The sequence below is a fragment of the Gossypium hirsutum genome, chromosome A10 (genome assembly GCF_007990345.1).
Source record: "Gossypium hirsutum isolate 1008001.06 chromosome A10, Gossypium_hirsutum_v2.1, whole genome shotgun sequence".
Lineage (NCBI taxonomy): Eukaryota > Viridiplantae > Streptophyta > Magnoliopsida > Malvales > Malvaceae > Gossypium > Gossypium hirsutum.
In genome coordinates, this window is record NC_053433.1 from 116,459,761 (window position 1) to 116,487,655 (window position 27,895).

Sequence of the window (27,895 nt, forward strand, 5' to 3'; positions counted from 1 at the left end):
AAGAAAATATAAGCAAACAATTCCGTTAGTCACCTTAAAATAGGGTCGTCCCTATTTTGGTTACTGCTAGATGCAACCTGTGAACGCTGAGTCCTCTACGATAGAACCCAAGAAGAGAAGGATGTTGGTAGTGGTGTTCGGGTGGGAACGTTTAGGTAGAGGAGGAAGTGGTGGCAGTTGTAGGGATGGTGATTCCAAGTCGGCTTTTCTCGAGGAGTTTCTGGATGTTGAGAGGAGGTTCGGTGATGGAGCGCAGGGGCGAAGCCAGGGGGGCTAGCATTGGCCCCTGCCCCCTAAAATGTAAAACTACATTTTAGGCCCTTAAATTTTTTTAAAAATTTTAAATTAGTAAATGTAAAACTGTACTTTGGCCCCCCTAAAATTATAAAAATTCAACTTAATCCTTTATAAATTATAAAGATATAAATTATAAAAAATTAAAATTTCATACGGCCCCCAAAAAATTTTTCTGCCTTTGCCCCTGATGGAGCGTTTTAGGATGCGACAACTAAGCTGGAAGGGGTGATGGGATAACTCACAATGAGCATCATGAAGCGCGAAATGGGCAGTCATTGTTTACCAATGGGAGGGTGTTTCCCCCTCCTTCGATAGTGGCGGTGGCTCCTCTGACAACTAATGATGATGACAATGAGAAATCGACAATCGGAGCTATTTGTAGATTTGCAAGGACGATGACTTGGGCCCTGGTGGTTTGTTGGTTATGAATTTGGGTCAAAATATTAACTTAAAATTTTGTGATTTCTAAAGTGATCATTAAAAGAATAATGTTTCATTTTTTTATTTTTACAACAAATATTAGGTGAAAGAAATGATGACATGGTAGGTCCAACCAATAATATGTAGATGAGTTAAAGTTTGAGTAACCATTTTGAACAATTTTTTAATAGTACTGATTAAATTGATAAAAGAAAATCTCAAAGTGATTAGAATAGAGATGACTCTATTTTGGATTGACTAACAAGATAATTTACCAAAAAAATAAAGTCAGCCAAGCTTTCAGAATTGGGAGTCATCATCTATATTATTTGGTTGTTATTTTACTTTTTTTTTGGAATTACATGTAAAAAGAAAAATCATTTATCAAGTAAACTTCAACTTCTTTTTTTCCGAAGGACCAAGTAAACTTGATCTTGATATACTTATCTTTAGTAATATTAAATATTTAACACTTGTCGTAGATGGTGAAGGACAAGCTCCATCAACACAACAAAGGTTTTTGTTGGAACTAAAAAGGAAGATGAATGAAGTTTGACAGAAACTTGAGCTTTAAGGCTCGAGACTTGCTGAGCAAACAAACAAAATTAACTAAGGCTTTGAACAAGAGAAATGCTTGAGTAAAACCAGAAAAAAATGAATAAGAATTCTGATGATTTTTCATTAACAATGGATTGAGGCATAAAACCATTACATATACCAGTCAATAAGCTGGTCAAAATGAAACAAACATCACCTAATCATCACCTAACTCCACTAATATCCTAGTCTTGCACACTTAGTAAAGCTGATTTATCAGCTCAAACATTGCCTAATTACATCAAGTACATTACCAACTTAGTTCTAGTCTAACTAAGTTACAAAACAAACACTTGAAGTAACTAAATAAATTAGCAATATGAACTTCAGCTGCAACTTCATGGCTCGGGCAACTTCTCTGCTTCTTGGCTACATATAGGCTAACTTCAACACTCCTCCTTGGCTTGCATGCTGCAGACTCCCATTTTAGCTCTCAATTCCTTGAACCTTAACACACAAAAAGACTTTTTCAAGATATCAGCAAGCTGATCCTCAGAATTGCAATGAATTAGCTTCACTTCTTTAGCTTGTTCCATTTCCCTAACAAAATGAAACTTTATCTTGAAATGCTTGGTTCTTCCATGGAACACTGGATTCATTACAATTGCAACAGAAGACTGGTTGTCACATTTGATCTTTGTTGCTTCCCTTTGGTGTAGATTCAAATCACCCATGATTTTTCTTAGCCAAATGGCTTGGTTGACAGCTCCTGCAGCTGCCACATACTCTGCTTTAGCAGTTGATTGAGTAACTACATTTTGCTTCTTCGAACTCCAACAAAAAATGGTTGAACCAAGGGTAAACAGATACCCTGAGGTGCTCTTCATATCATCCACTGATCTAGCCCAATCACTATTAGTATAACCAAGTAGCTTTATGTCATCTACCTTGATAAACATCATTCCAAAGTTCAGTGTACCTTGGATGTACCTGAGAAATCTTTTGGTAGCTTTGAAATGCTTCACATTGCAGCAATGTATGAATCTAGATAGCAGACTTACAGTAAACATAATGTTTGGTCTAGTAGCTGTCAAATAAAGCAAACATCCAACCAAACTTCTATAGGTTATGTCAACTAATTATGTTCGTGGGCCTAAACTCTCAGTCTATGACAACAAGCCCATGTGGAAAATGCTAACAAGCTTAAGCATTTCACTTCAAGAACCCCAATTGATCTTACAAGCTTAGATGTTTCATATTGGGTTTAAGTTTTAGGCTTAATTTTTATTATATATGAGCACAATATTTTATTTATTAGCTCTTATTATTTTATTATTATTTTATTTTGAATTTTTGATAATTATTAAGTATTTTAAGTTATTTAGGAATTTTATGTTAACAAGAAAGTTTAGTTTAAAACTACTTCTTGTTTAGATTAAATTAGAGTTCTAGTATACTTAGGAGTTTTATTTAGATTTATTTATCTAGCCTATATATAGGCCTTTACATTATACACAAGGAGACAATTTGTTATTATTCTATTTCTCTTTTGAGTTAATAAATTCTCTCTGAGTTTTTCTTTTCAAGAATTTCTCTTGAGTTTCTTTTAGAAGAGTTTTAACAATCTTTTTAGATTGTGGGGATCATCTTCAAACTTTTTCTTGCCAAGGTTTTTATCTTGGAAGGGAAATTAGAGCTGCTTGAAGAGGGTTGTGGATTCTTCATGTTTCCAAGGCTTCTTAGGACTTCTACACACCATGTTCTATCTTTCCATTATCTTTCCATTTATCTTCTTTATTCACTTCCTGAATCTTTGATTTATCATTTGTTTTAATTATTTTATCTAACTTGGATTTAATTTCATTTCAGGTTGTGTAAAAAAAAATCCAAGTTTCTTTCCGAACGTCTAGAGCCCTAAGTCAAATCCACAGCTTTGACAAACTTTACAATCCGCTTTCGCATTCATCCTTCTCACCCTTTATCACAAAGACTTTGTTGGTTGAAGGATTTAGAATTCTATAGCCTTTCTTCACATTGCTGTAGCTCACCAAGATACCAGGTTGAGCCTTTTTGGCTAACTTGTCCCTTTTTACTGCTGGGACATGTGCATAGCATATGCATCCAAAGACCCTCAGGTGAGCAACTGATGGTTTAAACCCAAAACAGGCCTCAAATAGAGTTTTATGAACCAATGCCTTGGTTGGTAGCTTGTTTTGAAGATATACAGCAGTGTTAATTGCCTTAGCCCACAAGGTCTTGGGAAAATTTCTCTCAAACAACAAACACCTGGCCATATCCATCAAGCTTCTATTCTTTCTTTCACTAACATCATTCTGCTGAGGTGTGTAGGTGTTGGTGAGTTGGTGCTTGATGCCTGCTTCATAAAAAAAACTTTGAAACATTGCAGAGGTATACTCTGTCCCATTCTCCAACCTCAATATCTTTAGTTTACAATCTATTTCTATTTCTGCTGCAGCCTTGAACTTCCAAAATACTAAGGCCACTTCTGACTTGTGCTTTAGAAAGTAAATCTAGTGATACCTCGAGTAATCATCAATGAAAAAGATAAAATACTTGCTTCTATTCAGAGACTGTGTCTTCATAGGGCCATACACATCAGTGTGGACCAACTATAACCTTTCAGAGGCTCTCTAGGCTTTGTTTGAAGGGAATGGCAATCTGACTTGCTTTTCTAGCTGGCACACTTCACAAACATCTTCTTTCTCTACTGATTTGGAGAATTTTTCAACTAGGTCCTCTTTGGTCAGCTGAGCCAGTGACTTATAGTTGACATAGCCTAGCCTCTTGTGCCACAGTTTGGATTAATCTAAAATAGCTGTGTAGGCACTGTCTGAGTTCTTGTTCCAGTCCACCACAAATCTTTTGTCAGCCATGGTCACTAACATAAGCTTGGATCCACTTGGCTCACTGATCAAACATTTTTGCCTTTGAACACTACTAAATAACCCTTTTCTAGCAACTGAGCTATACTGAGCAAATTTCTATCATTTTCAGGCACAAACAATAAATTTGAAACAAGTTTGGTAACTGTAGGAGTGTTAATCAGCACATCTCCTTTGCCTTCTGTTTTTGATGAAGTGTCTATTTCCAACTTTCACCCTTGTTTTGAAGCTTCTATCATTTTTCTTAAAGATAGTAGCATTAGAGGTCATGTGGTTTGTGCAACCACTATCAATCAACCATACTTTTGTGGCTTTTCTTTTGGCAGCAAAACAAGAGACTGTAAAGACTTGCTCTTTTTGGTCACTACCTTCTTCTACCACTTGAGCTTTAGCTCTAGGCTATTGAGGCTGGTTTTGCTTTAGCATGCCTTTGTTTCTGCACATTTTCTCAGAATGACCCATTTTTTTTTTGTAGATTTTACACTGCATATTAGGCCTAAGCCAACAATTTTCTGCTAGATTACTTAGCCTTTTGCAATTTGGTCAATGAGGATATTTTCTTCTTGCTCCATCTTTCATAGGCTTGTCTAACCAGACCTTCTTCCCTTTGTAGTTAGAGGAGCTCGAGGTTGGTCTACTCTTGTCTTAGAAGGCACCTTCTTGATGCTCCTCCTATCTGCTAGCTCTTCTTTGCTATTGAGCATAAAGAGCATTGATCAGCTCAGTGAAATAGATGCTAGACAGATCTCTCGAGTCTTCAAATGATGAGATTTTGGCTTCATATCTCCCAGGTAAGGTTGCAATGACCTTTTCCACTATTCTTGTTTCACTAAACTGGTCTCCAAGCAATCTTATGCTGTTTGCAACAGCCATAATTCTGTCTGAGTATTGCTTCACTGTTTCTTCTTCCTTCATCTTTAAATTTTCAAAGTCCCTTATTAAATTCAATATTTGTTGCTATCTCGTTCTTTCAGTCCCTTGAAACTTCTCCTTTAGCCTATCCCAGGCCTACTTTGGTGACTCACAAGCCATGATTCTTGTGAAAATCACATCAGACACACTATTTTGGATGCAAGACATGGCTTTGTGTCTTTTGGTTCTTTCATCTGCATGTTGCTTGATCTGAGCCACAGTGGGATTGGGTTTTAGAGGTGTTGGTTCAGCATCCGAGTTAACAACCTGCCGTAAGTTGAATGCTTGTAGGTAGATCTTCATTTTTACTACCCAAATGTGGTAGCCTTCACCATTGAACACTGGTGGTGGAGCTGGAGAGAATCCAGATAAAGACATGACTTTTAGACTTGAAGAATGACATGTCCACTAAGAAATAAGCTCTTGATACTAACTGTTGGAACTAAAAAGGAAGATGAATAAATTTTGACAGAAACTTGAGCTTTAAGGCTCGAGACTTGCTGAGCAAACAAATAGAATTAACTAAGGCTTTGAACAAGAAATGCTTGAGTAAAACCAGAAAAAAATGAAGAAGAATTCTGATAATTTTTCATTAACAATGAATTGATGCATAAAACCATTACATATACCAGTCAATAAGGGGGTCAAAATGAAACAAACATCACCTAATCATCACCTAACTCTATTAATATCCTAGTAAATTGATAAACTTAACTTGCACACTTAGTAGAGCTAATTTATCAGCTCAAACATTACCGAATTACATCAAGTACATTACCAACTTAGTTCTAGTCTAACTAAGTTACAAAACAAACACTTGTAGTAACTAAATAAATCAACAACATGAACTTCAGTTGCAACTTCATGGCTCGGGCAGCTTCTCTGCTTCTTGGATGCATGCAGGCCAACTTCAACAGTTTTAGCCTCAGCATTAATAGAACATTATGACATGTTGACAATTGGCTTTGTCACAACTCAGGCACAATGTATCTGGAGTGATTGCAAGCACTTAATGTAATAAGGAAATTAGCCACAGATGGTCTAAAGCAACGAGTAAAAATCAACAAAAGAATTGAGTATTCACCAAACTAGAGAGGATGTCAACAAAATAATCCCCAAAATCACTTGTAAACCTAAGATTACATGTATAAGCAATACCAAAAAACTTGCTACAAGAGCTGACAAAAATTTTTAAAATTGAAGACTTGTTAAACAATAGAAAAATAAACAAAACATATAAACTTAAGACAACACGGGTCCAAATCGACACGTGAAATCATTTATTATCCCATGGTTGTCCACTTGCTCTTAAAGCTTTGGGTTCTAAACTATATGCAAAGTATAGAAAAAAGTGGGAGAGCGAAGTGGATAAACTAGAGCAATATGTCGAACCAGAAATTTCACAGATTTTGGAGAGTAACTTAGATGGGCTGGGTGAGCTGGAGAAGAATATATTTCTTGACATAGCATGCTTTTTTAAATGGACGTGTAAGGAAAATACAGAAAAAATTTTAAGTTGTTGTTATAAGGGTGCGGTGTGTGGAATAAGTAACTTGGTCGACAAGAGATTACTTGGTATCACACCTTGTCAATGAATTTCTATGCATGATATACTTGAAGAGATGGGAAAAGACATTGGTCGTCAAGAATCTAAAAGCATCGAAATGCATAGTAGGTTATGGAATGCTGAGAATGTGGATAAGGTGCTTAGATATAATAAGGTAAATGCTAATTGTTTGTATATTCTTTTTTTGTCATGATTAAGTAAAATATGTGTTATCACCTATTAACAAATTTAATTAAATGTACCCATTTTCAGATTTTAGTTTGATGCACCATATATGATAAAATAATTAGATTTGAAAAAGATTCAAGTAAGTTTATTTTTAATTGTGTGTTATCATCTTCTTACTTCGAAGATTTTGTAATAAGATGTCTTCATATGATATGACCAATGTCTTAGGATAAAAATGTTAGTTAAATACCTAATTCATCACTTTAAAAAATTAAAGAATTTACTTAAAGATGCCTCAAATTGATAACATACGATTATGTCCTACTATTTTATAGAACAATGATAACCTTAGATATTTATGGAGGGTTTGAACATGGAGTAAGAAGATATTTCCTAATGAGTTAAAGTATAACATAGGATCCACTCAAGGATCTACCAGAGTTAGTTAAATATCTAGTGCATTGCTTTAAAAAGTGGTGTGTCGTTGAAAGCACCTAATTTAAGCTGGAATTTTGCATAGGAGTTGACTCACCAATGCCTCTAAACTTGAAGTTGTCAAAGAATGATGGTGAAAAAATCTGTGATCCGTCTATTTATAGAAGCATAGTTGGAAGTTCACTTTACTTGACTGCAACAAGACCTGATTTAATGTTCCCTGCAACATTGTTATCGAGGTTTATGAGTTCACCTTCTGATGTTCATTTGGGAGTTGCCAAGAGGGTTCTTAGGTATGTGAAGGGCACAACAAGTGAATGGCTGAATTATTTAAAGGTAGGAAATGTGAAGTTGATTGGATATTCTAAAAGTGATTGGGCAGGGAGTTTGGATGACATGAAGAGTACATCTGGGTATGTTTTTAACCTTGGCTCAGGTACAATCTGTTGGAGTTCCAAGAAGCAACAAGTTGTGGCTCAATCAACCGCAGAAGCAGAATATATAGCTGCTGCTGCAAACCAAGCAATTTGGTTGAGAAATTTACTTTCTGATCTCGGTTTTGAGTAAGAAAGTGCCTCTATTCTTTTGTGTGATAATAAGTCAGCTATTGCTATTGCTGAAAATCCAGTTTAGCATGGTAGAACAACGCACATCAACGTGAAGTTTCATGCCAATCGTGAGGCTAAAAAAAATTTGCTGATTAAGATGGAATTTTGTTCTTCTGAGATGCAGGTTGCTGATTTGATGACAGTTTCTTTCAAGGAATAAAATTTCTTTCCTTAAGCATGAGCTTGGTATGTCCAATATGAACCTCAAGGTGGAGTGCTGATGTATTTTGAGTTTGATATTGTCAAGATCACACAAGTAAATGAATCCAACTCATAAATCTTTTTCATACACATTACTGTGAAAGTACATGCCTTTAATAGAGATAGATGTTAACTAACTTGACAGTTGATAACAACCTTAGCTAACTAACTAACTACTGACTTCTTATCCCTAACATGCCCCGAGCTTGTTCCTTCCTTTGCCATTACTAACATTCCACTGGTTAACACTCGAAGTTGACTTCGGAACTTGCTGAAAGAACTTGTCGCTAACAGTTTAGTCAGTATATCTGCAACCTGGTCCTGACTTGGTACATGACCCACCTGAAACAGACCTTGAGAAACTTTCTCCCTCACAAAGAAGAGATCCAATTCAACGTGTTTAAACTTTGAGTGCAACACTGGATTTTCTGCTACTGCCACAGCCGCTGAACTATCACACTACACAAGAGATTTGCCGCGAAGAGAAACTCCTAGTTCAGTTAACAGTGACTGGATCCATATCATCTCAGCAATAACATGGGCGAGGCTTCTGTATTCAGCCTCAACAGTCGACCTTGAGACGACCTATTGCTTCCTGGAGCTCCAGGAGATTGGACTCCCTCCAAGAAAGACGCAGTAACCAGATGTGGACCGGCGATCATTAATGTCAGACCCCCAGCTGGCATCAAAAAATCCTTCAAGCAAGAGCTTCGAGTTCTTTGTAAAATGTAACCCATGATCCAAGGTCCCATGCAAATAATGCAAGATTCTCTTGACTGCTTTGAAGTGCATATCCAAAGGGTTGTACATAAACTGGCACACTTTGTTAACTACAAAAGTAATATCGGGTCTGGTAATAACCACGTACTGCAACGCCCCAACAATGCTCCTGTATAAAGAAGCATTTTGAACAGGTTGTCCTTCAGTGGCTGACAATTGACATGTCGTGATCATAGGCGTAGGTGTGGCTTTAGACCCCTCCATAGAAGCCCTTCGCAACAGATCCAATATATACTTTCGTTGGCTAAGAAAAATACCAGTGGTGGTGTACTGGACTTTGATACCAAGAAAGTAGTTAAGGCGGCCAAGATCTTTCAAAGAAATTGATCATCAAGCTTCTCTACGAACTGATTAATAGCTTGATTGTTGTTTCCAGTAACTATAATATCGTCAACATAGACTAAAACATACATGAGCTGGGAGCCCGATTGAGAAACAAATAGAGAAGTGTCAGCTTTAGAGGCAACAAACCCTGTAGCAACTAAGAACTCCTTGAGCTTATGAAACCAAGCCCGAGGGGCTTGCTTGAGGCCATATAGTGCTTTTCTTAATCGACACACCAGCTGTTGACCATTATCCCCAAGTTGCTCAAACCCTGGTGGCTGCACCATGTATATTTCCTCCTGTAAATCACCATTCAGGAAGGCATTGTTGATGTCAACCTGACAAAGAGACCACCCCATCGAGACCGCAAGAGCTAGCACCACACGAACCGTTGTTGGCTTGACAACAGGGCTAAAAGTATCCCGAAAGTCAACACCAGCCTCTTGGAGATAGCCCTTGACCACTAACCGACCTTTGTACCGAGTGACAGACCCATCGGTATTTCGTTTAATCTTAAATATCCACTTACGCCCCACTGCTTTCCTGCCAGCAGGTAGAGGCACAAGATCCCAAGTGTGGTTCACGAGTAGAGCAGTGTACTCAGTGTGAGCAGCTGCTGTCCAGGCAGGGCTTTGAAATGCTTCAACGATGGAAGTAGACTCATGATCAGTAAGGACTGAAGTGAATAACCGTGGCTTAAAAATCCCACTTTTGGACCTAGTTTGCATCGGATGTGTATTAGTACGAGGCTGAACGTGCCCGGTAGAAGAGGAAGAGCAAGTTTCAGAGGTAGGCAAGTAAGAGTGACTAGAAGCAGATTGTTGTACTGGAAAGGCCACTCGAGACTGTGCTTGACCAATACGAAGACTAGATGCAGATTGTTGGGCAGAAGAGTCCACTCGAGACTGTGGTTGAGCAACACCGTCCGCATGTGCTGAATGTGCTGAGAGACTATGCTCCTCAGGGGCCGAGAGAGCAAGATCCTCATGTGTCGAAGGACCATGTTCTAGAGACGAGGAACTTGGAGGAACTAAAGAAGATCCTGGAATCACCACGGGAAGGGGAGACTGACGATAAATCACTCGAACTGACTATTCATAGGAGAACGCAGTTTGGTAGGGAAAAAGAGCCTCATCAAATGTAACATGCCTAGAGATAAACACCCGACCATGCTTGTCAAGACATTGATACCCTTTGTGGTTGGGTCCAATACCAAGAAAAATACAGAGACTGGATCGAAATTGTAGTTTGTTGGGATGATAAGGCCTCAACCAAGGATAACAGGCACAGCCAAAATGTAACATCCTTTTCAAATATTCAATTCAAACATCATATAAAATACGATACAATATTTAAATTGTCATAGTTACATGCTCATTCAAGATATACGAATCTACCTGACTAAATTGCAGAAATACCAAGATTTATGACATATTGGTAATTTACCATTTTTCCAAATTTCACCCAATCTTAAATTGATAATTTCATTCAATTTATTAATTTAGATAATAAAACAATTCATTCCCTTCAATTTAGTCATCTTTGACATTTTTACAAAGTTACCCCCTAAAGTTTTACTTTTATTCAATTTAGTCCATGAGCTTAAAACATGCAAATTAGCCATGCTAACTGAATATTCATATATATTTTCCTCCTCCTCCTCTCCATTCCACATCCTTAATGTATATGTCATGCTTACAAGTAACGTTATCAATAATTTCACTTTTGACTTGTATGTATATTCAAAGTTATTCATCTGTGTCATAGTCACTAAATTATTTATATCTGGAGCTATGGAACTCTAAATTAAGATCCTATAATTTTTCATGAAACTAGACTCATATATCTTCTTATCATAAAATTTTCAGAATTTTTGGTTTAGGCAATAAGTACAGTTTATTCTTTAAATTTGCCCCTGATCTGCTGTCTAACAGTTCTGACCCTTCTTCACTAAAAATTAATTATCTCCTCGTACAGAATTCTAATGATGTTTTCGTTTATTTCTCTTGAAAATAGACTCATTAAGGATTCTAAACATATAAATTTAAGCCTTTAATTATTTTTATTAAATTTTTTATGATTTTCCAAAGTCAGAACAGGGAAACCCGAAATCATTCTGACCTTATCTCACAAAAGTTATTGTATCTCATGATTTACAATTCCATTGCTTATATAATTTCTTTTATAAGAAACTAGACTCAATAAGCTTTAATTTCATATTTTATTCATCCTCTAATTCGATTTCTACAATTTATGGATAATTTTGTAAAAATGTTAGAAATGACCAATTTGCATGAAATGGATTATTTTATTATTTAAAATTACAAAATTGAATGAAATTATTAATTTAGCTCAAGATCGGGGAAAACATGTTTTAAGGATTAAGTTGAAAAGTGTTGAAATTATGAAAAATTCTGATAATTTATAGAATTCATGGGTTGTTATCAGTTTGTTTGAGAATAATGGCTAGAAATAAGGATTAAATTGCAAGAAATTTATTTTTTTAGGCTAAGGATGAAATCGTCATTAATTAAAAGTTTAGGGATAAAATGGTAATTTTGTTTAGAGCATTAATTGAATGTATTAGTACATGAAATAAATGAAAATGACGATCAAATTTCTTTATAAAGATCCGGATGACTAGAATACAAGACTTGAACGTGGAAAAGAAAATATATCGGATTAATGAAATTATAAACATGAACAAGCAACAAGATAAGTTAGTGTAACTTGAATTGTATTTTTAAATGCATGAAATATCGATATAATGAATTACCTGATTTATGTTTATGAAGAAATGGCAAGACAATGATATTTATCATGATATGTAAATAGGTGATTATCTTTGATACGTTGATACAAAGAAATTAAGTAAATTGAGACGAGTAATAAATTCAAGTAAAACATATCGAGAAAAATAAATACGTTAAGGGACAATATGTTTGATTTTAATTGGATCCAAATATGAACGTTAGATGAAATAAAATATCTGATAAATAAATCAGTAACTCCGGTAATGCTCCGTAACTCTATTCCGGTGACGGATTCGGGTTAGGGGCGTTACATGAAACATGAAAATGAATACTAAATAATATAAATTAATTGAAATTATTCTAAAAATCTCGGTAATGCCTCGTATCCTATCCCGGTCTCAGGTACGGGTATGGGGTATTACACAAAAACTTTAACATGTGAGTAGGTTGGTTTGACTTTGTATAGCATTTCATAGGGACTTCACTGCTTTAGCAGAGGTGTTGGTAATCTATTTATCAGGTGAACAGCATGCGCAAAAGCATACGACCAAAATTTCAGAGGTAAACCTGCTTGAGCAAGAAGAGTCAGTCCCATGTCAACTATCTGACGATGCTTCTGTTCAACAGCCCCATTTTGCTCAGAAGTGTGAGGGCAAGTGACCCTATGTTGAATGCCAAGACGGGCAAGTTCCCTAGACAACGAATAGTATTCGCCTCCCCAGTCAGATTGAAACATTTTAATGAAACCACCAAATTGAACTTGGACCATCTGTTTGAACTGCAGAAAACACTGAAACACATCTGCCTTTGACCTTAGAAAGTAAACCCAGGTGTATCTACTGTACATATCTACAAATGAAACATAGTAGACAAAACCATTTGATTGAACATGAGAAGGACCCCTAACATCAGATTCTACTAATTCAAAAGGTGCTGAGTACACTGTGCTAGAAGCTTTAAAAGGCAGCCTATGGGCTTTGCCAAACTGACAAGCTGAGCAAACATTCAACATATTTTTTCTAATAAACGGAATATTACAGTCTCGCAAAACAACCCCAAGCACATTGGGACAGGGGTGTCCAAGTCGTTTGTGCCACAAATCAGTGGAAGAGGAAACTCAAGCTGCACCCAAGAACATCGAGGTGGGTTGTGAAGGCACACCAGATGAGGAAGGAGACGAGTTGGACACGTCGAACCTGTAAAGACCATCACGCATGTGGCCCACTAGGAGTGTTTTCTTTGTCTTTATATCCTTCACATAACACAAGAACGGGTGAAATTCAAAATACGCCGCATTATCTCTGGCAAACTAACCAACAGAAAGTAAATTTTTACAAACAGTAGGAACATGGAGAACATTTTGAAGACGCAGCAGCCTAGAACCAGCCAACAGATTGGTAGATCCTACATTAGCAATAGAGATAGGATCACCATTTCCCATAGACACATGACTCGTACCTACATAGAGAGCAACATTCGTAAGGGCTGTTATATCTGGTGTGATATGGTTTGTAGCTCTAGAATCAGGATACCAGCCTTGATCAGAATCTGGAGAAAACGAAGGTTGAGAAGAAGGCTGCCAACAGGAGTTGCATTTACGAGAACAAGAACGTGTAGAGGAGCCATCTTGATCTTGAAATTGATGACAATTAACAGACACTTGCTGGTTGGAGTCGACCCCTGAAAAAGTCTCATCGAAACGATGATAACAGGTCTGAACTAAGTGACCAATCTTTCCACAGAGTTGACACTCAGGCTTAGAGCGAGACCAGCCACGACTACTCACACGGCCCCTGCCACGAGACAAACCACGACCATGACCCCGATGACCAGGCTTATACTCCTGCTGGTAGTGAGTTGAAGTCCCAGTATGTGTTGAATTTCCATCAGTGGCTTGTTTGGGATGAAAAGCGAGATTTGCTTGGAACGGTGTCTCTGTTAGAAGAGCTAGTTGTCTTGACTCGCAGTCGATTAACATATCAGTTAAGAGTTCAAGTGATATGGGAGTCGTCGAGGCAAAAATTCGAATAGATTCATATTCCATCGAGAGGCCAGCTAAAATTATACTGACCTGTTCTTGTTCAGATATTCGACTGCCAGTAGCAATCAGGCTATCGCACAACGTTTTCACCTTGGCCAAGTATTCTTTTACTGAAAGATTTGCCTTCTTGACAGAATACAAGGCATGACGCATATTAGAAATTTTAACAGTAAACTTCACACCGAAACGTCTTTCAATGACTGTCCAAACTTCAAAACTGGTCTTGGCCATCGTGAGATGTACCAAGATTTCATCAGTTATCGTAGAAAGCAACCAAGAGGCTAGAAATTTGTCTTGCTTTTTATAGAGAAGAAATGACGGATTAGGAACAGACTGTCCATCAGGTCCAGGAATAAGAGGAGAGGGAACAGAAATAGTACCAAGAACATATCCTTCAAGTTCATACCCCTCAAGAATGAGTAAAATTTGATGTTTCCACAGCAAGTAGTTTTGTTCACTAAGCTTGACCATATCATGTTTCGAGAAATATTGAACATTTGACAAAGGTGTAGAATTCTAACCTTGAGAAGCAGTATTCGACGAGTGATGAGGTGTGGCACTGGAATGTAGGGTTTCAGTCTCCATGAATGAAGCAAGAAAACGCAGTTGGAAAAATAAATGACTATGCCAAGAACTCACTGGCTCTTGATACCATGTCAAGATCACACAAGTAAATGAATCCAACTGATAAATCTTTTTCATACACATTACTGTGAAAGTACATGCCTTTAATAGAGATAGATGTTAACTAACTTGACAGTTGATAACAACCTTAGCTAACTAACTAACTACTGACTTCTTATCCCTAACAGATATTAGAATTTAAAATATATGTTTTGTGTGTCAGTTGCTTTAGGCTTTTAGTATTTGGCTGCAATAAGCTTTTCTGATGTAAGTTTCTTTGACTTATGTTTTAAGTTTTATTTTGCTTAAGTGGTAAGCAGCTGTAAAGTTTTTTGTGAGAAGTTGAACAGACAAGGAACTTCTCCATTATTCACAAAATTTTGTTTTTCTTTTCTCTCTTCTTCTCTTCCTCTCTCTGTAACCAAAACTAACTCCAACAAATGAAATTCATGAATGGCAACACAACATGTTTTACCCTGTTTTTAATTGAAATGACACAATATTGGAATTGGTAATCATTGATTTAAGTCACCAAGCTGAGACTTGTTGGAGGAGATATCAACTTGCGGGAATCGGTAATCACTAACTTAATCACAAAGATTTGACTATTCTACCCCCTTATGTTCTTCCTATAATTTCGGATTTTATCCAATTGGTTCATACATTTTGCTTTTCATAATTAACAATTTCCAATAACTATTTTTGATTCATTGTGATATTTTTAGCCTTCCTTTTACCTGATTTATTAAAATAAATGCAGAATTTGGCAGAGTTGCTGGAATGAAGAGATGGAGGTGGATGTTATTTCAATGCCAACCCTATCACACTTTTCATTCTCAAGATGGATTAATGAGCTTTTATGTTTATCCCATGGTGGAACCCAACAAAAACACTATCAACTTCAATGTCAAGTGTTGATTACATGGTAGAGTCATTTGACTTGATTATTACATCAGTCTGGGCAGAAACTTAAATCGATTTTCTTTTTTCCAAGATTATCAGAGACTGAACTTTGATTTTTACTCTGCTTTTGGATTGAAAGGATGCAATATTGGAATTGGTAATCAGTGATTCAGTGAGTAAGAATTGAGTATTTTATTACCGATAAATTCAAAACTTGAATCTTAGCATTGACAATCATTTTATCTCTAATCCTAAACTATGATATACTATATAAGAAAAACACAAATTATATTATAGCAAATAGGGCAATACTTAAATGTGGTTATTTTATAGTATAACAATGACAGTCCTTTCGATGAAATCATCTGTTATTATGCATGCACCATTATCAAACAGAAATAAAGAAAAATGGTGGTCAGAAATTGAGTGAAGCTAAGCATAAGTTTGCCATAAAGGGGTCCCATTTTGTACATCAAATATAAAGACTCAACTGTCTTTAATGGTCTATTGCCTATACTTTTGTGTGTACAAATATGGATGCCCATTTCATATTTTCCCTAAAATTAATGCACTGTTTTTTTTCCGCCATTCATTCTGCATTTAATGAAGATATTAGACACTAATGAGCTTTGCATAAAGAATAAATCCCCCCAAATCCCATTTGTATAATTGCAAGATAATGTTTGGGTTATCCATACATTTTAATATTAATCGATAAAGAAATTAAAACTATGTCATGTGCCTTTCCTATGCATTTCACAACAATATATATGATTGTAATATGCAGATTTTCCATGAAAATCCAGCGAAATTCTTAGTTATGTAGCTTCGTGGAAAGAAAGGATGAGAAGATGGCCCTTGACAGCATTGATTTGTTTTTATTTGAACATAATGAAGTCAATATTATTGATTTGTTTTGATGTTTGATAGTTATATATATATATATAAAGTATCAAAATAAAAAATACTTTATAATGTTTCATAAGAAATTATAAAAATAAAAAATTCATAATATTCTTCTATAATTTTTTTTATAAAAATTAAATTAAATCATACAAATATTAATTGAGTCAAGTAAATATAGATACTAAAATAAACATCAAAGCGAAACATAATTATTAAAAAGTATATTTAACCCTTTATTTTATTTTCTTTATTTTTTTTTCATACCAGGGTGAAGTCTGAATAAATTTTTAAGGGCTAAATAAAAGTTTAATTTTTTATAATCTATATCTTTATATTATAATTTTTAAAAGATTAAATCGAACTTTTATAATTTTAGAGGGGCTAAAATATAATTTTACTTTTATAAATTTAATTTTTTTTTTAAAATTTAAGAGCTTAAATAAAAATTTTACTAAATCCGCCGCCCCTGTTTCATAGGCAGCCCAATTTTTCAAAAGAAAGAATTTCATTGATACACGTTATCACTTTTGGTCGGCAAAACATAATTGGGTAAGTTCAATTCATCGCCTCTGCTTAAGTCTAACAAGAACACTTTCATTCTCGTTCCCATTTAATAAACACACTTTTTCTTCCTACGATTAGAAAAAGGAAAAAGAAGCAAAGCAAAGCACCCTCGGTGTATTTTGTTCTCTTTTTCCTCAATCTTACAATCCATAAACTTTCATGGCCTCGCCTTCTTCTTCTTCTCCTCCTCCTCATGTGAAGTATCAAGTTTTCTTGAGCTTCAGGGGTGAAGACACGCGTCTTAATTTCATCAGTCATCTACTCAAAGCTTTAAAAGATAGGGGAATGCATGTCTTCTTTGATGAAGATAAATTGGAAAAAGGGGAGCAACTCTCGCAATCACTTTCTCTAGCAATTGCAAACTCGGATCTCTCAATCCTTGTTTTATCTAAAGACTATGCTTCTTCTAAAGCTTGCTTAGGTGAACTTTCTCACATTATAGATCGCAAGCCCAATCCCACTGACAAACACATTGTTCTTCCCATATTTTACCATGTTGATCCTTCTGATGTGCGAAATATTGATGGAAGCTTTAAGACATCCTTCGAAGAGCATGATTCAAAGAGGCAAAGTGATGAAGTACAGCGATGGAAAGCTGCCTTTGCAAAAGTCGGTAAATTAAAAGGGTGGCATATACGAGGATGTAAATTTGACAGGTAACTATATTTTTCTTATCTTCTTATATTTGATTGATCTTTGTTTTAGATTTCATATATACTTATATATATTTGATTATTTGCTAGATCTGAAACCGAGTACATCAAGGATATTGTTGAATATGTTACTAAAAAATTGATGAATGGTATGTCTAGGAGCACTTCTGATGAATTGATTGGAATAGATGACCAGAAAGAGAAAATTATTAGGCTAATTGAGCAAGAAGATTGTCGAGTAATAGGACTTTGGGGAATGGGTGGTATAGGCAAAACTACCCTTGCTGATGCTGTATACAAGGAAGTCCCTCTAAAGTTCGAAAATAGTTGCTTTCTTCAAAATGTTAGTGAGAAAATTATAAAACAGGGGAGGGAATCTTTACGAAATGAACTTCTTTCTGAATTATTAAATGAAAAAAAAATTCATATAGGCACCCTTTCGATAGGATCCCCTTACAGAGAGAGGATGAACAATAAAAAAGTAATTGTGATACTTGATGATGTTAGTGACCCAGATCAAATAAATTTTATGGGTGTTAAACATTTTGGTCGTGGAAGTAAAATCATTGTAACATCCAGAGATAGACAAGTACCTAACAATGGAGGGACTAATGAAATACATGAGGTGAAGAAGTTAAATGCAAATGATTCTCTTCAACTTTTTTCTACATTTGCATTTAAGCAATTGAACCCAGATACTGATTTTCAAAATCTATCGATCAAGTTTGTGGAGTACGCCCAAGGCAATCCACTTGCTCTTAGAGTTTTGGGCTCTAAACTATACAAAAAATCTAGAAAAGAGTGGGAAACTGAGGTGAATAAACTAAGGGAATGTGCCCAACCACATTTTTTCAGATTTTGAGGAGTAGTTTTGATGGGCTTGATGAGCTAGAGAAGAATATATTCCTTGATATTGCAACATTCTTTAAAGGGGAACTAAGAGAAGAAGTAGAAGAAATTCTACGTTGTTGTTATAAGGGTGCGGAATGTGTAATAAGCAACTTGCTCGACAAGAGCCTACTTGAAATCATAGATTTTGACAAAATTTCTATGCATGATATGCTTGAAGAGATGGGTAAAGACATTGTTCGTCAAGAATCTAAAAGACCTGAAAAGCAAAGTAGGTTATGGAGTCCTGAAGATGCGGATCGAGTGCTCATACATAATAAAGTAAGCGCCAATTGTATTTATATTGTATTTATTTTCTCATATTTGGTTGATTTAATAAGAAAGTGTGTAAATTCTATTAATTAACAATTTTAATTATTTGTAGTTATTTTCAAACTTTAATTTGATGAGTGTATTGGTTAGCCGATGACATAACAATAATGACCATTGTCTTAGAATATAACATAGAATCTGCTAAGGTTTTATCGGTTTAGTTAAATTTCTAATGCACTATTTTTCAATTGGTAATAATAAAACATACTAAAACACTTTGTTTTATACTGATATTTGGATGTTCTTTGGTTGGTTATTAGGGGACTGATCTAACTAAAGGAATAAAGGTACGCATGTCTCCTACTGATCTTCGACGGGTAAGCCCTACGGCTTTACAGAACATGCATAATCTTCGATTTATCTGCATCTTTTTTGGGACTAGTTGGGCTGAGAGTCGTCCTTATGACCAAGATGTTGATATTGCATTCCTTCCTAACGAGCTAAGATATTTCCGTTGGGATTATTACCCCTTCAAATCTTGTTGCGCGGAAGCGTGTGAAAGAGTAAAATTATTGTACTGAAAAATCACACTAAGTTCAATTCCCAGGAAAGAGAGGTAGATCACGAAGATCACTTGAATACCAAGTCTTTCCTAGCCAGAATATCCCTCTATCGTAATTTAATAGCACAATAAATCACTACAATCACATTCACAAAATATACAAAACAAATAATAAAGAACACCAGAATTTTAACGAGGTTCAGCAAATTTTGCCTACGTCCTCGGGCACTACCAAATATATTTCACTCCAAAAATTACAAGTGAAATTTACAAATAGAGAGAGAGAATAATGCTTTAAGTAGAGAATGGCAATTATGGGATGAAGAAAGTAAGCAATGGTTAGGCCTATTTATAGTTGAGGTTCAAGGATCAACTTGCAATGTCCCTATACAATTAGGGACCAAAATTGCAATTATCCCATGCCAACTTTTAACCCAACTTGCCAACCAATATTACTTTCTACTTTCGGTGCCCACCCCATTTGACTTTTCAAACAATGGTGGGTTCCAATAATCTCCACCTTGAAGATTTGATTACGATAATCTTATCTTCACACAATTCTTTCTGCTTTTGACAACAATACTTGATAGTGCCTTCTTCAACTGTTAAACTAGCAGGATATTAATCAAGTTCAAACAATGTTCGAACTTGGTTGCTGTTACCACCTTGGTCATCATATCTGCGGAATTATCTGCAGTCTTGATCTTCTGAAGACAAATTTTCCCCTCTTCAATAATTTCCCGCACAAAATGGAATCGTACGTCGATATGTTTTGTACGTGCATGATAGACTTGATTCTTTGCTAAATGAATAGCACTTTGACTATCACAATACACGTTAATATGCTCCTGAACCAACCCAAAGGTTTTAGCCATACCTTGTAACCAAATAGCCTCCTTTACAGCCTCTGTTACAGCCATGTACTCGGCTTCTGTGGTTGACAATGCAACTGTAGACTGTAGTGTAGACTTCCAACTTATTGGTCCTCCAGCAAGTGTAAACACATAACCGGTGGTTGATATTTGCTTGTCCAAATCACCGGTATAGTCAGAATCAACGTACCCAATAACACCTTTACCAAGTGTATTATCCTGCTTGAACAGTAATCCAACATCCACGGTCTTCTGAATATACCGTAGAATCCATTTCACAGCTTGCCAATGTCCTTTTCAAGGATTATGCATATACCTGCTCACTATACTAACTGCCTGTGAAATGTCGGGCCTTGTACACACCATTGCATACATCAAGCTACCCACTGCATTAGAATACGGAACTTACAACATGTATTCTCGTTCCGTATTCGTCGAAGGAGATAGTTGTGCAGAAAGCTTGAAATGAGAAGCCAACGGGGTACTTACAGGTTTTGTCTGCTCGTTCATGCCAAACTACTGTAGTACCTTTTTCAAATACTGCTTCTGAGACAAGCTAACTCTATCATGAGCTCTATCTCTCCATATTTCCATGCCGAGAATCTTTTTAGCTTCTCCTAGATCTTTCATCTCAAACTCGAGATTGAGTTGAGTCTTCAATATTTCAATCTCAACTTTGCTCTTAGATGTTATTAGCATATCATCAACATATAAGAGCAAGTATATGAAAGTTCCTTCGTGTAGCTTCTGAAAATACACGCAATGATCAAATTTACTTCTTGTGTACCTTTGCCCTTTCATGAACTGATCAAATCGCTTGTACCACTGCCTCGGAGATTGCTTCAATCCATAAAGCGACTTTGTCAGTTTGCAAACCCAATTTTCTTTTTCAGCAACCTTGAATCCATCTGGCTGAGTCATATAGATTTCCTCTTCCAAATCACCATGTAAAAACGCGGTCTTCACATCAAGCTGAACTAGTTCAAGATCATATTGCGCAACCAAGGCTAGCAAAATCCGAATAGACGAATGCTTCACAACTGGAGAAAACACTTCATTGTAGTCTATTCCTTCTTTCTGAGCGTAACCCTTTGCTACTAATCTAGCCTTGTATCGAATTTCATTTTAATCAGGAAATCCTTCCTTCTTTGCATATACCCATTTGCATCCAATTGCATTCTTTCCCTTGGGTAGTGTCACCAACTCCCAGGTCTTATTTTTATGAAGAGACTGCATTTCTTCATTCATTCATTACTTCCACTTTACACCAACAGGGTTACTTATTACTTCTGTGTAAGTAGAAGGAACATCATCATCTGTAATTGGAAGTGCATAGGCCACTATATCATCAAAGCGAGCAGGCTTACGAATCTCTCTTCTTGGCCTTCTATATGCAATTGAATCTTGTTGCTGTAGAGGTTCTTGGGTAGGAACCTCTTCATCATTTGTCCCTTCAGTATTAGCTGGATCATCGTTAACCTTTTCAAGCTCCACCTGCTGCAAAGTACTACTGGTTTTGTCATCCTTTTGTGAATCCTTGTACTTCAACATGGTTGATTCATCAAAAGTCACATCTCTACTGAAAACAATCTTCCTTGTATCAGGACACCAAAGACGATATCCTTTTACTCCATCAGTTATACCCAAGAATAATGCTTTCTTTGCTCTTGGGTCTAACTTAGATTCTTTTACATGATAATATGCAGTGGAACCAAATACATGCAAAGAATCATAATCAGTAGCAGATTTACCAGTCCACATCTCCATAGGAGTTTTTCCATTTATTGCAGCTGATGGCAAACGGTTAATTAGATGGCACGCATATGTAACTGCCTCAGCCCAAAATTCTTTGCCCAATCCAGCATTGGACAACATACATCGAACTTTCTCCAGTATAGTTCGATTCATTCGTTCTGCCACCCCATTTTGCTGTGGTGTATCCCGAACAGTGAAGTGTCACACAATGCCCTTATCTTGGCATACTTGTAGAAATGGATCGTTTTTGTACTCAGTACCATTATCTGATCGAAGTCGTTTGACCTTTCGACCAGTCTGAGTCTCCACCATCTTCTTCCATTTTAGAAATGCATCCAAAACTTCACTTTTTCTTTTCATTAGATACACCCATACTTTTCTTGAATAATCATCAACAAAAGTAACAAAATAGTGCATACCTCCCAAAGAAGCTACTTTGGTAGGTCCCCACACATCACTGTGAACGTAGTCCAGAATTCCTTTCGTATTGTGAATTGCTGGACCAAATTTTACCCTCTTCTGCTTGCCCAGAACACAATGTTCACAGAATTCCATTTTGCAAGAATTTGCACTTTTCAATAAGCCTTGCTTCACCAATGTCTGCAAAGCTTTTTCACCAGCATGTCCCAATCGCATATGCCATAATCTGGTAGCCTCTGAATCTACATCTTTTGTAGAAACTGTTGATGTTGATCCAATAATTGTACTTCCATTTAAAAAATACAAGTTATTTCTTCTTGTGCCTTTCATCACCGTCAGTTGCCCAACTACTACTTTTAGTAATCCATCTCTCAAAGTGATTGTGAGCCCTTTAGATTCTAGGGTCCCTAATGAGATGAGATTTTTCTTCAGGCTAGGTATGTAGCGAACATCTATCAAGACTTGGATTGAGCCGTCGTGATTCTTCAATTGGACTGTACCCACTCCCATTGTCTTACAAGCACTATCATTGCCCATAAGAACAATTCCACCTTCTAGCTCTTTAAGACTAGAAAACCAGTCCTTATTAGGACACATATGGTAAGTACATCCTGAATCCAAAATCCACTCATCCGTTTGACATGCCATTGCCATGCCAACCAAGCTAAAGTCTGACTCCTCATCATGCTCCGCTACACATGCATTAGAAATAGCCTTGCCCTTTTGTAGCTTAGGACAATTCTTTTTCCAATGCCCTTTTTCACGGCAAAAGGCACATTCATCTTTGGCAGGTCTCCCTTTGGACTTTCCCCTTCTACCAGATTTGCTGCTGTGTGAACGACCTCTTACTGTTAAGACTTCTGCGATTGTATCTCTGTGATCTCTTTTATCTTTCTTTCGAGTCTCAGATTTATACAACGCACTACAGACTGCATCAAATGTGATCGTGTCCTTCCCATGAAGCAATGTGGTGGTAAGATGATCATATTCATCAAGAAGGGAATTCAACAACAATAATGCCTTGTCTTCATCTTCAAATTTCTTATCCAAATTTAGCAAGTCTGCTAAAATTTTATTGAATGAGTTCACATGGTCATTCATCGACATATCGGGTGCATACGTGAATCGATAAAGTTTCTTTTTTATATAAAGCCTATTTTCAAGACTTTTCGTTAGAAACTTTTCTTCTAGTGTATCCCATAACTTCTTCGCTGATGTCTCCCTCATGACAGAGTACTTCTTGTACCACACGCCTGTCTATTGATCTTCGCCCACTTCTTGTCATCCATCTTGTCAGGTTTTTCTTCAAGGGCTATATCTAGCTCTTGTTGACATAAGACATCCAGGATCTCACATTGCCACATACCAAAATTATTGGTACCGTCAAATTTCTCTACTTCAAATTTTTCATTTGTCACAGTAGTCCTTGCTGATGACGATGCTGCTGTCATTTTTCTCCTCAATCCCAACTACTGTATACGTGAACAGTATTGTATACGTGAATAGTGCTATATACATGAATAGTACTGTATACGTGAATAGTACCGTAAACGGTCGTATTCCCCAAGTACGAACCTGGCTCTGGTACCAATTGTTGCGCGGAAGCGTGTGAAAGAGTAAAATTATTGTACTGAAAAATCACACTAAGTTTAATTCCCAGGAAAGAGAGGTAGATCACGAAGATCACTTAAATACCAAGTCTTTCCTAGCCAGAATATCCCTCTATCGTAATTTAATAGCACAATAAATCACTACAATCACATTCACAAAATATACAAAACAAATAATAAAGAACACCAGAATTTTAACGAGGTTCAGCAAATTTTGCCTACGTCCTCGGGCACTACCAAATATATTTCACTCCAAAAATTACAAGTGAAATTTACAAATAGAGAGAGAGAATAATGCCTTAAGTAGAGAATGGCAATTATGGGATGAAGAAAGTAAGCAATGGTTAGGCCTATTTATAGTTGAGGTTCAAGGATCAACTTGCAATGTCCCTATACAATTAGGGACTAAAATTGCAATTATCCCATACCAACTTTTAACCCAACTTGCCAACCAATATTACTTTCTACTTTCGGTGCCCACCCCATTTGACTTTTCAAACAATGGTGGGTTCCAATAAATCTTTATCATCAAATTTTAAACCAGAAAAACTTGTCATATTGAGATTACAATGTAGCAAGGTGGAACAACTTTGGAATGAAGATGATGATCTAGTATATACTTTCATACTTTCCTCATCCAATTTTTTTTTAAATGGAGATTAATAATTTATTTATTTATGAATCATATTATAGCATCTTATTAAAAGTTTTTAAAAATAAACACTAAAAAATTTATTTTATATTTTTTTGAAAGAAGCAACATTATTTGATTTATTAATGGTGAATAAACTTATACTACATCAACACATCAAATATAATTTGTCACTTTATTTATATTATTATAATTATTTTTTCATTTCACTTTTAATACCGTTAAAAGTAAGCAGATGATGCTTTAAAGTAATATAGCTAATTTTTGTTTTGATTTGGTACAGGACATTGTTAATTTAAGGGAAATCAATGTTTCTCGTTGCAATAAATTAAGGAAGATCCCTAATCTATTAGGAGCCATCAACCTTAAAAGAGTTATATGTTTGTGGTGTGTCAGTTTGGTTGAACTTCCTTGCCTCAATCATTTGGCATCTCTAGAAGAACTTGAATTCAGGGGATGTCATAATCTCAAGAAGTTTCCCAAGGTTCCAAATATGTTTATGGATTTCGATTTGTCAAATACTGGAATAGAAGAAGTGCCTGATTCAATTGGGTATCTCGACATGCTTGAGCAGTTGGATTTAGCTGGCTCAAGGGTAAAGAATGTATCAAGTAATATTTTAAAGTTGGAAAAACTTCATGGTCTGGATCTTAGTTATTCCATGATCACTGAATTCCCAGAAATCCCAAACAACTTAATGCAATTAAACTTAAGTGGGACTCAAATTAAAGAAGTGTCCTTTTGTTCCAACCATTTAAGTAATCTTCATTGCTTAGATATGAGCTTCTCAAGTATTCAAAAGCTGCAGTGCAATATCGCCCTCTTCGGCTCGAGAGAGATAAGGCTTGATGCGCCCATACCAATCTTGAGGTTTAAAAACCTTAGAGTTTTGCTAATGACTTATTGCGACAGTCTTAAACTACTCTCAGAGCTTCCTCCATATCTACAATACTTCGATGCAAATAACTGCACATCATTAGAGAAAGTATCTTTCTCAGATCAAAATCAAGATCTATATGAACTCCATTCTTGCTTTGCTGAAGAGCTTGATTGTTCCATGTTATTCTGTAATTGCTTCAGATTGAATCAAGATTCAATTGATAACATTGAGGCAAATGCCATGCTCAAAATTAGACTCCTAGCAAAGAAATGGGCATCAAAATATGATGTTTGTCCACCAAATTTTTTTTCCTGTTTCCCAGGGAGCAAAATTTCAGCAAGTAAGTTTGAATATCAAAGCGAGAATTCTTCTTTAACTTTGAAGATAGCTCCAAATGGGTGTAATAGGAGCAGATTCTTGGCTTTTTCTATCTGCCTTGTGGCCGACCTCATTGGTTGCGTAAGCTTCAGTGGTTTTGACTTTATCTGTGAATACCAACTGACAGCTGCTAGTGGTGGTGGTCATGAAAAGTTCAGAAGTGAGTGGCATTGCAGGCAACAAAATTGGGCATCAATGGAGTGCATGGGTGATCACGTGTTGATTTTACTTAGTGGCGATATGGTTAAAAATGACAAGGGCTATGAGCAAGCATCATTTGAATTCTACATCAAATACTACGGCGAAGAAGATATCAAGGTGAAGAAATGTGGCGTACATGTATCTTATGTGGATGAAGAACCTAAGTCCCAACCCACAGCATAAAAGGGCTAGGCAAACTTGAGCACTAAACCTAAGACCTCCAGTTGCACAAGTAAGTGGGTTTCATTTCATTTGTGATATTACCATATTTTTCTACCATTGTTGATAATAAACTTTTAACTTGTGAATTGGCTATGATAGAAATAAACTGCTTTAGAACCAAGATGACATCTAACTTGCTCTGCTTTATAAATTGCTTGTCATTTAGAAAGTGCTATACCAACAAGAACGAGACCTATTGGAGACAAAAGAAGTTTTAGCAATGATGGTGAAGAAAGGGATGGAGGGCGTAAAAGATTGAAATAGTTTTTGTTTCTTTTGGCTCTGCTTTTCAGGAGTTACAACTCTCAATCATATCATCTACCTGCATGGGTAAGTAGGCTCATTTTATTCTTCCTACTTCCATAAATTTTTTCCGTACCATTTTTAGTTGTAAATTTTAAGCTTTTAAATTAATTGCCTATGATACAAAATGAATTGGCTTTAATTAATTAAAGCCAACCAGGATGAATGTAACTTGCTCTGATTTATAAATTACTTGTAATTTAGAAAGAGGTATATCATTTTTTGGAAAACTAAAACGTTTTAGTTCAAAATTATCAATGCTAAAAGTGGAGTTTGTGATAGCTGTCTATAAAACGGAAATTTGTTCAATATTTTATGGTAGTTGCTTATTATTTTTCTCATCTTCACTAACCTGTTGTGGGTTTAACGATTTGGTTGAGTCTAAGCCATGATTTCGTGCAGAAGCAAAAGGTGAGAATCTCCCACTACATGGCTAAGTCAAGGGGGAAAATTGTATTTGAGGTTGGAAGCTGGGTGATATTGAATTCTTAAACAGTGGGGTAAAAAAGATGGTCTTGGAACTGTTCAAGAGCATTTCCAATGTCTTTTTGCAATAGGGACATGGTAGCTTCTTGAAAAGTCTTGGTTTTTGGCTGGGTAAAATATAATTCAAGGAGAGTGTAGGGTGCAGTGGAGTAACTCCCTGTCGAAACCATTTTTTTGAAAACAGGCGTCGACTTATTTAAAAACGAAAATGGAGTCGCCACTCATCTTTTTTGTTTAGGTATGATCGGATCACCTAAAAATTTGGTCATTTTAATAAAAAATTTCTATTTACTAAAACAACAATTTTGGTCTACGAAAATTGAGAAAACGGGTTTGGGAATCGATTACATACGAGGAAGGATTAGCACCCTCGTAACGCCCAAAATTGGTACCTAATTGATTAATTAATGTTTTAATGTCAAAATTTAAAAACTCGAAAAGAATTTAAAATACGATCCCTCTTTTTATTAATGATAATTTTGCAAAGATGTTTAGATAAATCGAAGCAGATGTTAAAGACTTTTTCGTCCCGAAGTAATAAAATGTCACATCAACACGTTAGGACACAACACTTTAAACCCTTGAGAGTAAGCCGATCTTTGGATTTTCAAAACTCATGCACCTTAATTTTAAAAGGTTATTCGGTTATTTGGGTCAAACGAAAAAAATAGAAACCCAGCACGTTAGGGCACAATCTCTCGAATCCCCAAAAAATAGAATATTGCCTTTATTTTTAAATTTTTCTAAATAATTATCAAACGTAAGCTTAAAACGACATGAGCTTATTCGAAATGTGA

The 27,895-nt window shown here is 36.0% G+C and overlaps 3 protein-coding genes across 6 annotated transcripts; all 3 read left to right on the forward strand.

Annotated features, from left to right (window-relative positions):
* The first annotated feature begins 7,338 nt into the window (after positions 1-7,338).
* Positions 7,339-7,806, forward strand: LOC107890136 (secreted RxLR effector protein 161-like). Its single transcript, XM_016814642.1, has one exon. The coding sequence runs from the start codon at positions 7,339-7,341 to the stop codon at positions 7,804-7,806; it is 468 nt and encodes a 155-aa protein (XP_016670131.1).
* Positions 7,807-16,931: 9,125 nt separating this feature from the next.
* On the forward strand, positions 16,932-26,921 carry LOC107889669 (disease resistance-like protein DSC1). 4 transcript variants are annotated; one of them, XM_041078355.1, is made up of 5 exons: positions 16,932-17,599; positions 17,687-18,766; positions 19,078-19,134; positions 24,912-26,319; positions 26,480-26,921. In XM_041078355.1, exons 2-4 carry the CDS (start codon positions 18,428-18,430, stop codon positions 26,268-26,270), a joined length of 1,755 nt encoding a protein of 584 aa, XP_040934289.1. In that variant the 5' UTR covers positions 16,932-17,599; positions 17,687-18,427; the 3' UTR covers positions 26,271-26,319; positions 26,480-26,921. The 4 variants fall into 4 exon arrangements, with proteins under 4 accessions (XP_040934289.1, XP_040934288.1, XP_040934290.1 ...); XM_041078354.1 differs by having other exon boundaries at positions 16,933-17,599; positions 26,476-26,921; XM_041078356.1 differs by having other exon boundaries at positions 16,933-17,599; positions 19,078-19,104; positions 26,476-26,921.
* Positions 17,103-18,073, forward strand: LOC121208139 (TMV resistance protein N-like). The gene is made up of 3 exons (XM_041078634.1): positions 17,103-17,599; positions 17,687-17,911; positions 18,028-18,073. Exons 1-3 carry the CDS (start codon positions 17,103-17,105, stop codon positions 18,071-18,073), a joined length of 768 nt encoding a protein of 255 aa, XP_040934568.1.
* Positions 26,922-27,895: the final 974 nt, after the last annotated feature.

Coding starts and splice junctions, on each gene's coding strand:
- LOC107889669 (XM_041078355.1), top strand. CDS start 18,428: ATGTGCCCAACCACATTTTTTCAGATTTTGAGGAGTAGTTTTGATGGG. Junction 18,767..19,077: donor GAGTGCTCATACATAATAAA/GTAAGCGCCAAT, acceptor GTTGGTTATTAG/GGGACTGATCTAACTAAAGG. Junction 19,135..24,911: donor CTCCTACTGATCTTCGACGG/GTAAGCCCTACG, acceptor GATTTGGTACAG/GACATTGTTAATTTAAGGGA.
- LOC121208139 (XM_041078634.1), top strand. CDS start 17,103: ATGGCCTCGCCTTCTTCTTCTTCTCCTCCTCCTCATGTGAAGTATCAA. Junction 17,600..17,686: donor CGAGGATGTAAATTTGACAG/GTAACTATATTT, acceptor ATTATTTGCTAG/ATCTGAAACCGAGTACATCA. Junction 17,912..18,027: donor TACAAGGAAGTCCCTCTAAA/GTTCGAAAATAG, acceptor AAATTCATATAG/GCACCCTTTCGATAGGATCC.
- LOC107890136 (XM_016814642.1), top strand. CDS start 7,339: ATGCCTCTAAACTTGAAGTTGTCAAAGAATGATGGTGAAAAAATCTGT.